The sequence below is a fragment of the Camelus ferus genome, chromosome 29 (genome assembly GCF_009834535.1).
Source record: "Camelus ferus isolate YT-003-E chromosome 29, BCGSAC_Cfer_1.0, whole genome shotgun sequence".
NCBI lineage: Eukaryota > Metazoa > Chordata > Mammalia > Artiodactyla > Camelidae > Camelus > Camelus ferus.
The window spans coordinates 18,833,902-18,847,675 of record NC_045724.1 but is presented as its reverse complement, the minus strand read 5'-3'; the positions used below and the strand labels follow the sequence as shown (position 1 = coordinate 18,847,675).

The following is a 13,774-nucleotide window of genomic DNA, read 5'->3' as shown; positions in this document are numbered from 1 at the left end:
ATGGTCATAAAAAGCAAACCACAAATTCCAGAATCCCAGTATTCTTTTTCACTTCTTACAACAAAATACCTATAGAAGAAATTCACTGGCTCGCCTGTTACCGAAGTTCACCTTGTAAAATGTAAATCTTCAACCTATAGCTACTTACAGCATAAATTTCAAAACAATGCACATTTACTGAGAACCTACATCCTGCTAAGAACTAAACTAGGTTCTATGGTCAGTTAAAAAGATGCATAAGATTGAAAACATCAAAAGTTCCTAGACCAGGTTGAGTAACTTGGATGAAAAACTTAACACTATGCTTTAATTTTCTTATCTATAACACAAAGATAGCAATGTTTGTTCTGCATATTTCACAAGCACATAAAGAAAAAATATTTTTAAAATACATGCAAAAGCATTTTATAAATTGTGAAATACTACACAGAGATTGCAATAATAAAAAACAACTGCATACCTTCTAGCTGAGGTATGGATTTTCCCAAACCTGTTGGTCTACTGCACTGCAGACTGTTAGGAAACATATGACTCACTGCAGTGCATATTATACTTAGCATGTCACTGCCCCTGAGGGAAGTTCTATATTTTAGCCACATGTGTATATATACACTACTCCCATGATCTGACTCATATCATAATTAATTAAGAATTAAATTTTCTCTACTGCACTTTCATCGCATTTTATTGCTGCCAGTGTATTTATTCTCCGGTCTTATGTATAGAATCCAATACGAAAGAAATCTTTTCAACTGTGATTTCACTCCAACTGAATTTGTTGTGCAAAGAAGGTTGCTTCAAATGGAACCGATATGTAAACATGACTTTGGGAGTGCATTAAATGTTCATATAATCTAAAGGTCCATCATTTTATTGCACAAATTACTGCTATAAAATATTTCAGTAAAAATAATTCTATCCCTTATTACAAATATTGCAAAGGGTTGCTTGTATTATGCAGTCTAAATTTTAATTATAAATAAAATAAAAGTCATGGGGGCACTTACAAATATATCTAATAGTAACATAATAAAGATCAAGATTAAATACAGAAAAATGTATATATATTTATAAGTACCTTCCGGGAAGTAATTTGGCAATTTCTGCCCAACGATTTCCCAACCGCTTATGTGCCTCATAGATAATCCTGTCCTCCTCTTCTGTCCAGGAAGACTTCTTTACTTCAGGATTCAGATGATTATGCCATCTTTCTCTACACTGCTTGCCTATTCTTCCTTTTAAATGTTTTGCAATTAAAGACCATCTTTTTGGCCCATATTTCTGAACTAATTCAATAACCTAAGAAATAGAAAAACAATGTTTAAAAAAAGCATAACCTTTTTAAAAATAAATATGGCATGGGGATGTAATGTACAGCATAGTGACTATGGCTAATAATACTGTACTGCACATTTGAAAGTTACTTAGGGAGTAGATTTTTGTTTGTTTAGCACCATAGAGTTTATTTATTTTTTAAACACCTTTATTGTGCTATAATTCCTGTAAACTACACATATTTCAGATGTACAATTTGATGAATTTTGATAGACGTAGAAGAGTAGATCTTAAAAGTTCTCATCATAAGAAAAAAAATTTGTAAGTATGTACGGGGACGCATATTAACTAGACTTATTGTATATATTGCGAAATGTAAGTCTACAATATGTTGTACATCTGAAACTAACACATAATCATAAAACAACTTTTAAAAAGCACTGCATTGACAGAACTTTAAAACATAACTCAAGTATACTATTTTTGATGCATTAAATCCAAACCACAACTGTAACTTAAAAAAAACAATTTACTAATAAATACTGCTTCAGCATTTGACAAGTTCAAAACTTGATACCAAGGTACTCAATAAATATGTATTATATTAAAATTTGTAGTGTATTACCATGAAAGCATAAGATATTTCACAATGAGTTATGCCAATGCCCTGTGCGATCTTGTGTACCGAAAAAATAAGGTAATTACTCTCCAAGGTTTAAAAAGAAAATGCTCATGTTATTAAATACAATTTTGTATCTGTGTAATAGCAAAAAAAAAAAAAAAAAAATTGATCCCAAACTTATCCAAAATACATGATGTTAATAAAAGTGACTTGTAAATTAAATTGTTTCATACAAAATTAATTTGAAATAACAGTAGAAAGGCTGAGACTTGAGCATTTTCTGCCCTTACATCTTTGTTTAAAAAAGCTTCAGCTGAAAGCCAAATAATTCATTTTGGAAGCAGGAAGGATCTACAGTTACTGTCTTTTCATTTTTTCCTTTCTCAAGCTGAAAGGATACAGACCACACATTTTAAAACTTATCATTTGCCACTGAGTAAATCAGATCAGTCTGAGCCTCGTGAAACAACTTTTTTTCTTTGCTTTGAGTAGCAGTAAGAGTGTTCTAATTTCCCAACTACATTAACAACATTTATGCCATAAAGAGCATGAACTAAAGGACAGTTCTTAGCAGAGGACAGCAATTCTCCCATTCTCAGACTTTCATAACACAAAGAATAACCTTGGTTTCTGAATCACCCAGCACTTTGGAAATTTGATGCTCTGGTATCTGTCTTATTTGGGGGCTCATTATAGGTCAAGAGGGAAAGTTAAGAATGACTTCCTTACATATCACATTATTAGATAAAATAAGAATAAAATTAAATTCTGTTTTTAAAATGCTAAGTCAATTTTCAACAAGAAACTATACCCTAAATGTTGCTAACCTAATCTCTAAACAAGGTGATTAAGCTAATAGTATTTTCCTTCTGCAAACCAAACTCTCAGACAGTAAAGGCTATATATATTACTTGGTTTGACTCAATTCCAAAAAAACTACATCTCAAGATACTCAAATTCCAATTCTTATGCAAGCAGCATTCAGAGAACAAATCAAAGTGATTTAAACATGTGTTTATATGATAAAAAACAATGTATTAGGGAGAAAAAAGCTAGTCCATCTACACAGTGAAAATAAAGAATATGAACATGTTACCCTCTGATCTTCTTCTTTTGTCCAGGGACCCTTTATCAATTCTGGATTTAAAACTTTCTGCCATCGATGCTGGCACTGGAAATCAGAACGATTCTGAAAGAATTTAGAAGATTTTGTTATTGAACAACTGCCTTCCAGAAAGCAAGTCAGCCCAAACTTACGTCTCACAACCTTAAGAAAGTTTTCAAGAATAATGCATTCAACAGCATTCTTTAAAAATGTAATATTTATTTCACATGCCTGTGTTCCAATTCATTTTTAATTAAAGTTGTAAGCAATGCTTAGACTATAAATAAAAACAATATATATTTGAAATTAAATCATGTATCTCTACACCATGCCTTATAACACAGGAAAAAGCAAAGGTATAACAGATACTGCCATAAAGTAATGACTGATGAATAAAAGGGAGCAAACAGACAACTATGCAAAGCAGACATACGAACTTAAACAGCACATCAGTCTAGATTCATATAATATAGCAGTATATAGCTCTACATAATTTTAAAAAACCCTGAAAAGTATTACTAGACTACTGCATGGTATTTAAAGGATGTTTATAAATGATGACCTCCAAGTTGTCAAGAAAAAATTAAATATATCTAGAAAGATGTGCATTACATACCAGTTAAATTACTTAGGTTTGAAGTTCAAAAGGAAAATGAATTTCCCAGGATGAAACCTTATGTAGAAACATCTCAAATTCCAAAAATGATTAATAAATGTAGCCTAATTTTAGTCAATTCATGGCCTAGTAACTCCTATGTGTTACAAGGATAATAGTAATAACACTTAACTTTTCATTAGTGATTTACAAAGCTATTAGTTCATATACGTATTACAGGTATTTTAGAGGCATATAAAGGGATAGATTCAAATACTTCGTTTACCAGTGTCTCTGTCCTTGTGCCTAGTAGACTTACTTTTATTCAGAGCTCCTTCATTTATGGCTTCTGTACATAAACGCTGATCCATTTTGAGATTATCAATTTTTCAAAATAATCAGGCTGTTCCTGTATGTCCTTGTACCACTTCCCTGTTCACTTCATTTGCTGTTATACCACTGATGTTAAACTGATAGAGCTAACGTAAATAACCGTTCTAATTTAGCTTCCATTTACTGAATACCTTCTAAATTTCAGGAACTGTGCCAAACATCCTATACATTACTTCTAGTTCTCACAGCAACACAGCTTTTTTTGATTTTACTGATTAGCTACCAAAATATTTCAATATATTTAACTTCTCTCAAAATGTTTTAACACTTATTAGCAAATATTTATAAAGCCCTACCCAAACTTAGTATCATTTTTGTTTTAAATTAGTAAACTTTTAGATCCCTGGATAAACTAATTAACAGAAAATCAGACTATAGGAAGATCAGAACGAAAGAGATGTTTTTAGGAAGGAAACCTAAATCTAAAATAATGCAGACACATTTTTAAAAAACAGCAAATTTAACTCCATGGCATAAATCATTCACATTAGCAATATAAGATAATGTTTCACTTACTTGAAGATGACTAGCAATTAGAGTCCAATCATCTGTTCCATGTTGTTCAACCAACTTCTTTAACTTATCATCCTATTAAAACAGGTATAAAATTAGAAAGCTTTCTCCCTCCCTATTCCCCATCCCTAAATATGGATAACTCTTTAATTCTTCATATCATATCTGGTGGCCATTTTCAGAAGGACTGAAGCCATTAAAATACAAGTTCTCCCATCTACTAAACTGTTTCTGTCAGTCTCAACATCAACCCACTATTCATGTCTGGTTAAAGAAAAATAATGTGCAGGTTAGCTGATGGATAACTTTCCTCATGTTTTGCTTTTAAATATCTTTAATATATATTATTAATCAATAAATACAAGTATGAAATTAGTAAACCTTATCACATAAGTACCTCGTCTCTTGTCCATTTTACTCTGTTCCAGAGTTTCTTCAACCCTTTTTGTTGCGGTACTTCATAATCATGATCAGCGTATTGAAGGTCATCATCCTCATCCTCACTGAAAAAAACCACAATTGTGAAATCAAGAATTTTATTTAAATTTGTGAATTCAATCACTGAGTCTGTATACACAGTTATGACTGAAGAAGCCACTCAGACTAGCAGACATATATCTAATGAGATTATTCAAAGTATAAAAAAATTAAGAGTCAGACAATGGAGAGAAGCTATAGTTCTTAATGACACAAGAGGGATGAAGCTAGATATGCCACCAGGGGCCAAGCGATAACCTTTATGTCATGCAAAGAAGTCTGACCTTTGTTCTTTATTTGACCTTTAACCTAAAGAGTTAAAGGAATTTAAGCAAGGGAGTGAAAGACTGATGTCCTGTGTTTCAGAAAAATCACTAGCAGGATTATGCACAGATGGAAGAAGGAAGGCCAATTAGCAATCTTTCACAATAACCCAAGTATGAAATTATTAAGGCCTGGCAATGGTATTGGTAAATTACAAAACATGTCAAAGATATAATGTAAGAAATAAGCCATTTACAACACCACCAACAAAAAAAGTTAAAATATGTAGAAATAATTTGAATATACAAGATCAAGATATAGTAAGCAACAAAAGATTATTGTGAGACACAGAACAACAAATGGAAAAACATTTAGATCACATTCTTGGATAGGAAAACAATATTATAGATGTCCATTCTCCTTAAATTAATTCATAAATTTAGACTAAACAAATAAAAATACAAATAGATTTCCAGAGGAACTGAGACAAGCTGATTCTATAGTTCATGTGGAAAAATAAATAAGCAGCAACAGCCAAAAAAAGTTCCAAAAAATAATAATAGGAGAATTAGCACTATCCAATATCAAAATATACTGTAGAGAAACAATAAATAAAACAAAATGGTACTCGCACATGAGCAGATACTCAAATCAATGGAACAGAACATTCAGGAAAAAAAACAAAACCCATATAGGAATTTGGTAAATCATAATAGTAACAGATCAATCAGTGGGGTAAAGAGGAAATTTTCAATAAAGGGTAAGATACTGGGTCGCCATTTTAAAAAATGAAGCTCAAGTTCTACTTTAAAATAAAAAAATTCAGATGAAGCAAATATTTTACATTTTAAAAATGAAAACACAATAGTACTATAATAGAGTAGAATCCTATTTTTTATATCCTTGAGGAGAAGAGATCTAAATGTGGCAAAAATCAAGAAACCGTGAAAGAATAAATCAACTAGGGTCATGATAGTGGCAATAAAAAGCAGCATATAAAACTGAGTGATATGAAAAAGGCAGAAACAAAAGGAATTTGCAACTGCTGGATATGAGACATGGGAGGAGGAATCAAGGATGACTCCAAAATTTCTGACTTTGGGAGCATAAACAGAGCTATCCACTGAGATAAGGAATAGAAGGAGAAACATAACGTTGGGAGGGAGAAGGGACTGCGGAGAGTAAGCAGCATGGACTGATTTCAAGGCACCTGAGAAATATACAGGTGGATATACCCAGAACAGCACTGTCCAACAGAAATATCATGCAAGCCACATATGTAATTTCTTAGCAGCCACATTTTCAAAAACAGGAACAGGTGAAATTAATTTCAACAATAAATAATATTTAACCCAATATATTTTTAAATTACCATTTCAACACATAATCAACATAATCACAATTTTTTTTTACATTCCTTTTGTCTTACTTAAGTCTTCAAAATCTGGTGTGGCATTGCCCAGGAGGGAGGAGCATGCCAAAGGCAAAAGAGAAAAAGAATAAGAAAAAGACGAAGTTGAGAGAACAAATCCAGGAACAACACACTGTCTTCCTAGCCACAGAGCTAACCAGTAGAATTTTTTAAATAAATAAAAAATAAAAATAAAATAAAAAGTACACAGTAACTCAGACTAGCCACATTTCAAGAGTTCAATAGCCACATGTGGCTGGCTAGTGACTCTCCTTTTGGGTGAAGCAGATCTAGAAGACGACTGGGCACATCACCAGCATACAGAGAACAGTTAAAGCCATGAGAGAGCACAAAGCCCCAGAGGAGAAAGCAGGCCTTTGTGATAAACTGAATTAGAGGATTCTGAATAGTCAGAGGACTGAATAAAGTTATCAACATCTGAAAATAACATGAGCTAATATTTATTTAAACTTTCTAAGTACCAGACATTATGGAAAATGAAGGCTTGGATCTGTTTACAGATCCTTTGCAGGAACTTCTAATTTCTCTTGATTTGTCAATTCCATTGGACCAAAATTATTCTTATCCGACCAAATAAGACATCAAAATCCACCACTCCCCCATCTTTGATATCTGTCTGCTTCTTTAGTTCAACGCACTTCAGTATTCCAATGCTTTCCCCACTATGGTCAATGTCTATTTGTAACAATAATCTGCCAGTTACTTCCATATATACTTGTTTTGTTAAACTATGCTGAAAATAAAAGCACAGGTTTAATTAAAGAAATACCTGTTATTTGCAGCCATCTTCAGCTATCAGAAATACCAATGATTAGTCAAGATTAAATTGTTAAACTGGGGATGGTTCAGGATCCAATGACTTCATAAATTTCTAAGAAGGCTAGTTAATGAGATAAAACACCATGCTGAAGCTTGCTGTCCACTGTACACACTCACGGCACCTACCCATTCTTCTTAATGCTAGTGACTTGCCAACCTTCCCAACCAAATGGTAAGCTCAGGAGTGCAAAGACCATGTCTAACACATTCACCTCTGCATCAGCACAGTACCTGCCACTCAAACACTTGTAAAATTAATGAATGATCTTTCTTACTCTTTCACCTCCTCCAAGTATTCTGCATTCCAAAATTACTTCACTCCTTCCTAATCAAAACTTCCACCTCCCTCAATACAGCTGATCTCTAGTGGCTATGATAAAGGAAACATTTTTTTTTAACAAATGAAAATACTTCTAAGGAGGTGAAAGGCATTCCCATTTGTTTAATAAGGACTTTCAAAATCCAAATGCACCTCCAAGTGGTAGAATTTTAAGAAGCATAAACTGCTGAAAAAAACAAAAAGATATTCAATACAGAAGGGGTTTTTTGAGTCGTTTACTAATATTGCCTAATCTTTCCTACAACTGTTCCCAGCAACATTATCACTTTCTGCCATCCCAAACAGTCCTCAGTCGTGCTTTTACAGGTTCCCCTCTTTTCTTCCCTCCCCTCAGATCCCAACAGCTTCCACAACAGCATACTTGAGACTGCTTTAAAAATGAGGTTATTTGAAAACAACTTTTAATTTGGGGATTCACCCATATAAATCTTTTGAGTATTCACAAAAATATCTACATCATATTTGTACAAAAATTCACCTTAAGGTTCTTATCAAAATATTTTAAGTTAAGGATATGAGTCCAAAAGACTAGTTTCCAAGGGGTAATCTTCCTGAAAACGTGTTCATCTTAACTTTAAAAGTCTGCCTTATTTTTTAACCACAAACTTGACTTGTGAGAAATTTCTATTTCTACAAGAAGTTTCATTCTCTGTTTTGCATCAACATGGTCATCATGTTCAGGAAGCTGGGTTTTTTGAGTGGTTTAGTGTGAGGGAGGATTAAAGCAGAATTCTTAGAATCCATCTCTCTACCCTGGGACTTTCCTAGAATCTATCTACCTAGCTACTTCTTAGTTTTAGCATTATTTCTATTTTATTTAAGTAATTGTTGAAAGGATGATAAAACTTTCATAGAAGTATGATAGAAGAAGAGCTCAGAAACTTATCACTAGCTACTACATCAAGATGCCTAAGAATGCCTCCAATTTGCCAAGAAAAGGGGGAAGAGATGAAATTCCACAAATAACTTCACCAATATTCTACTTTCACCGTTTAACAATGAAAAAGTCCCATTGCTTAATAATGGCTGGACACCATCAAAACAAATTGTTTTATTTGCTTCATTTTTTAAAAATTTTGCTTTATTTATTTTTCTGCTTTTTATATCTTTTAGTATTTCTGTATTGTAGCAATCAGTGCTGGTAATATCTAATAGTTAAATAAAAGCAACTTTCTACAGCCTAAATACATAAACCATTTCTAGCCTGGGGTGACTAATCTAGAAGACAGTAAAAATAGATGAAATTATTTCTCCAGCCACAAAGCAAAAGTAGAAGAATTTGGTCTCTGAATCTCCATCCAAGACTTGGTTTCCAGAATCATTCTGTCAGCTTTATTTTTTAAGTCAAAGAAAATATTTATTCTATAACTGCCCAATACATAACCTAAGTGCTATATTCAACGGAAAGGCTTTTGTAGATTATGACTGAACAAGTGATTAGGGTGATTATGAAACAGCAAAATGAAGCACACATGCACACACACACACAAATAATATGACTCACTAGGCCAGGAAAATGGTTAAGAGTTATTCTACACTGGGGTGTAAGCTAATAGGATGTGCTAGTCATAACTTTCCCTTTGAAATAATACACAAACTATTCACACTTGGTGATACTAATACAAAACATTCAAAAGAACTTCAATTTTAAAGTACACCAATTATTCCACATAAAAAGAGTAAAGTAAGGTAGCCAAATGAAGAATTTGAAATTAAAAAAAAAAATTTATTTGAAAAGAAACTACTGGCTTGAAATTAGAGAAATATCAGTAATTCTATAAAATTTGCTGTAATAAAATCACTTCAACTTGGTGTTTTAAATCAAACTGCACCAAGTCTGAATTTTTTATCATAATCAAAAAATACATCTTTATTATGTCTTGACAGGATAACTGCTTTTCTAAGTTCAATCAAATACAAGGTATGAAAATTTACTAGTTTGACTTAATAAAGTGAAGTCAGGCCACCCAGTGGTTAATAGGATGTATTGCATACATGAATATTTTATTTCCAAATCTGGACTGCAAACTAACATCATTACAGTAAAACAAATTGATCTCATTTGACCATTAATAGCAATAATGAAATAAATACTGAGGGGAGTTCTACCCAGATACCCATAAACAAAAACAATGCAAAAACATTTCTATTTATTCCATTAGTGTGTGTATATTTTTAAACAAGGAAAGATGACTACAAGAGTTCAAAATAGGAACTATATTAAAGCTAGAAGTCACCTTACAGACCAAAAAATCCAAACTCCTTATATTAACAGACAGAAAACTGGGATATAGCTTTTACTTGCTTTCCCAAAACAATATTGCTAGTTAAAGACAAAGCTGATTTAAAAATCAGTTCTCCTATTCCAGTATTCTTTTACCTACAACACCTGTCTTGCTAGAAACAACACAGTAAAACTGCTTCCTATGCACACACATATCTCACTGAAAAACATCTTTCAAGAGTTGGCTTTTATCATTCCAGTTTAGTGCAGTCACCATTCATCACAAGTGCAAGCACCTGAATCTGTTACTACTTACATATGCCTTCTAACTTCTAAATGACGTTTTTTAAAGTTTATTTTTAAGGGTGGAACTGGATTTTAAAACCTAAAATTAATTATTTAATACATAAATATGCTTAGAAATCAAATACATGTTAATAACAGATATATCAATTTTAGTACTGCCTGTAAATTATGTCATTAAAACACCCAGTGGGATCTAAAACTATTTAAAGTTGCAACACTAAATACACCTTTTCCTTTATGTAAATATAGACCAGAGATACTACAGATACCTTAAACAAAGATCACAAGAGCTAACATCCTTCATTAGTTTCAACCTGAGGTAACAGTTTTTTATTCCTTTTTTTTTTTCAGATTATATAGGAAAGGTATATTACAGGATTTATGCTTGTAGTCTTATGCAAAACTTCTATATAGCAAAGCATAGTTTTCAATTCAACACTTCAATGGTTGTATAGTGGTGATCTTAAAGTGACTGAATTATGTCCTTTCTCACTCAACTATAAATGAGGTTCATATTTATTATTAAGATATTTAGCCAAAGGCATGAGACTAGAGTTTGCTAAATAAATAATTATTCATCCTTCAAAATATTTCAGTCTATTATTTTCTAAGACAAATAAGTCATATTTACATACACAAGAAATATAATTTAAAGCACAAAACACATTCAGATGTGAAGACCCTAAGAAATACACCAGAGATAATTTCTCACCACATCCTCTAGCTGTATACTCCCATAGGGAGTATGGCTTCACTCCACCACATTTAATTACTCCAGACTCTTTCAACCATTCTATAATACACTTCAATTAATTTATACAGCTGACAGGAATAAAAGGCAACAGTACAATTAATGTTTAGATCTCAAAGCTCACAGTATTGTCAATAAAACAAAATAACTTATCCAGGCAAATTAATCATTAACTTACTCAGGCAAATTAATCATTAAATCATTTCTTCTTTCTTAGCCCATTATTATGAAGCATACACAAATCATGAACAGACAGAAAGCCAGCTAGAAGAAGGCAGGGTTCTGACATTCAAGCATCCATGTCTAACCATAATTAACTGCTTATGACAGCATTGGCCAAGAAACTTCTTCAAATAAGATTGACAGTACTTGGTAAGTAGATAATGCCACACACTGAATATAAACAAACTTCTGTTATTGAGTTGACATTCTGACTTGACACCTTGCTTAATGAAAGTATATTTAAAAATTCAAAAGAAAAAGTCTAAACCAGTACCTCTGTAATTATAGTTACAGGAGCTTTTAATAGCTATCTTTTCTGAAGACTGAGAAGTTAATTGGGCCCTTGACGTTCCAGAGCAGTGAGTCTCACCTGGGTGATTTTGCCCATTTGGTAATGTCTGGAGACGTTTTTGACTGTCACACCTGGGGGAAGTGGGGTGTTACTGCCATCCACCTGGTGGCTAGGGATGCTGCCAGACATCCTACAAAGCACAGGATGGCACCTGCCCCTACCCCTCACAATACAAATACAAATCTGACCCAAAATCTTAATAATGCCAAGGCTGAAAACTCTCTTCTAGAGAGGTGCGCATGTGCGGGTGTGTGTACATTTGTTCCACCTCAAGAGTCTGATCTACTCTGTGGTTGATACAAATCTAACTAGGACTTAATTATATTCTATGCTGATTTGTGCAAAAATATCTTACATACAGAAGACGCTTAATAAATGAATAAAGCAACAAATATGTGTAGTTATTGCTAATTTTTAACAGAAATTTGCAGTGAATGAATCAAGCACTAAATTTCAACTTGGGAAGTACACTTCTAGTTAAGACTTTTGAGGTTTGGATCTAGATAAATCCAATCATTCGGAAATCCTGTCAAACATCTTTTTCAGGCTTATTTAATAATACTGACAAAAGACACTCTAGTTTCTTGTCATCTAAGTGATTACTACACACAATTTTGGAGCAGCTACCGTACTGGCATATAAATAAAAATGAGATGCATCAATTCACCCTAGCAAGCTTTTCCAACAAAAAACGTGCCCTATCTGTGTGTGACACTTAGGTCCACTCAGAGCCCATCATGTTAAGTGAATCAAACACATTGTTTTATTTTAAGATAAAGCTACTGGTGGTAACAGTGTGACACCCTCTCAGCAGAAGATATTTAAATATATACATATACATAAGTTTGAGAACATGGGTTGCGTAATTACAAAAAAACAGTAAAAGGGTCCTCTCTCCTCAGCTATTCCTTAGAGGATTTCCATACCTTTCGAGGTAGCAAAGATGGCGGGGGGGGGGGGTCCCCCACCCAGGTTGATCTCAGAACTCCTATTTTTAACCGGTCCCGTAATTCTGGGGAAACGGGACCCTCTGGACACCGTTTTCTGGTCGTCCAGGCAGGACACTACCACTTTCATCCGCGAAGCGAATTCCCTGAAAGCGCACGGACTTACCTGCCAAGAAACTTCCACCGAGAAGCGGCTATGAGAGACTGGGTGCCTGGATATGCGCTGTGGGGGGAATCGACTCAAAGGACCCACCTGGGCGTTTGTTACTCACTTTCTGGGTCTTAAATACACTGGTCCCCTCTCTCCACTCACGGCTGCGCTCCGGCCAGAGGGCCGAAGCGGCCGTGGAGCAGCGGGAAGGGAAACCTCGGCCCCGACGCGGGAGGGCCTGGCGGGGAAGCAGCGGGAAAGGAAAGACTCAGAGTAGAGACGGGGCCGACAGGCCTCGGCGAAAGGGATGTCACCCACCTGCGCGACCTCTTCGCCATCCTTCAAGTACCGCATAGGCGCGGGCTGGGCGGGGACGCAGCTCAGCCTCCTCCAGCCTCAGGAGAATGCTCCTCCCCGACCCTCCCGCCGCTTCCCTCGCTCCCTCTCCGAGGCGGCCGAGTGCGGAACGCACGTCCCCGGCAGGGCAGGACGGAGGGACGGAGGGGCAGACCGCGACCGCCCCGGCTCGCAGCGCCGCTCTTAGCCCCGGCCCGGCCCGGTCAGGGATGCCCCCGACATGTCAGCAGGCGCGCTCCCGCCCTTAGCCGGCCCCTCCCGCCGCCTCTCGGCCTCCTCGCCGCCGTCCCAGCGCGGCTCCGCCGCAGGCGCAGACCCCCGCCCTCTCCCCGCAGTGAGCAGCTCTGCAGGGCTCGCAGCCTCCTGCAGGGTTTTGTCCGCACCGCCGAATCTCGCGCCCAGCCTCCCTCCAGAGCCGCCGTTTGAATCTGCGCACGCGGCCCCGAACCCCATTGGCTGTGGCGACCGCACGCGGGGGAACGGGGGCGGGGCGGGGAGAGCGCGCGCGACTGAGGGCGGGGCTGGGGAGCTGGAAGCCGGGACTGGAACTCGCGGGAGTCGGGAAGGAGCTGGGAGCCAGGGGGTGGGGCCGCAGGCGGGGCTCGCGGGGCTCGCTGTGACAGGACCCA

The 13,774-nt window shown here is 35.9% G+C and overlaps 1 protein-coding gene across 3 annotated transcripts in view; it reads right to left on the bottom strand.

Annotated features, from left to right (window-relative positions):
- MYBL1 (MYB proto-oncogene like 1) overlaps window positions 1-13,330 on the bottom strand; it is a 32,212-nt gene extending 18,882 nt beyond the window's left edge. For all 3 annotated transcript variants that reach the window (XM_006193743.3, XM_006193744.3, XM_032469963.1), the window contains exons 1-5: window positions 13,107-13,330; window positions 4,901-5,006; window positions 4,507-4,578; window positions 2,994-3,086; window positions 1,079-1,299 (exon numbers count right to left, since the gene is read on the bottom strand). In XM_006193743.3, coding sequence (XP_006193805.2) covers window positions 1,079-1,299; window positions 2,994-3,086; window positions 4,507-4,578; window positions 4,901-5,006; window positions 13,107-13,126 — 512 coding nt within the window. In that variant the 5' untranslated portion in view covers window positions 13,127-13,330. The remainder of the gene's footprint in view (window positions 1-1,078; window positions 1,300-2,993; window positions 3,087-4,506; window positions 4,579-4,900; window positions 5,007-13,106) is intronic.
- Window positions 13,331-13,774: the final 444 nt, after the last annotated feature.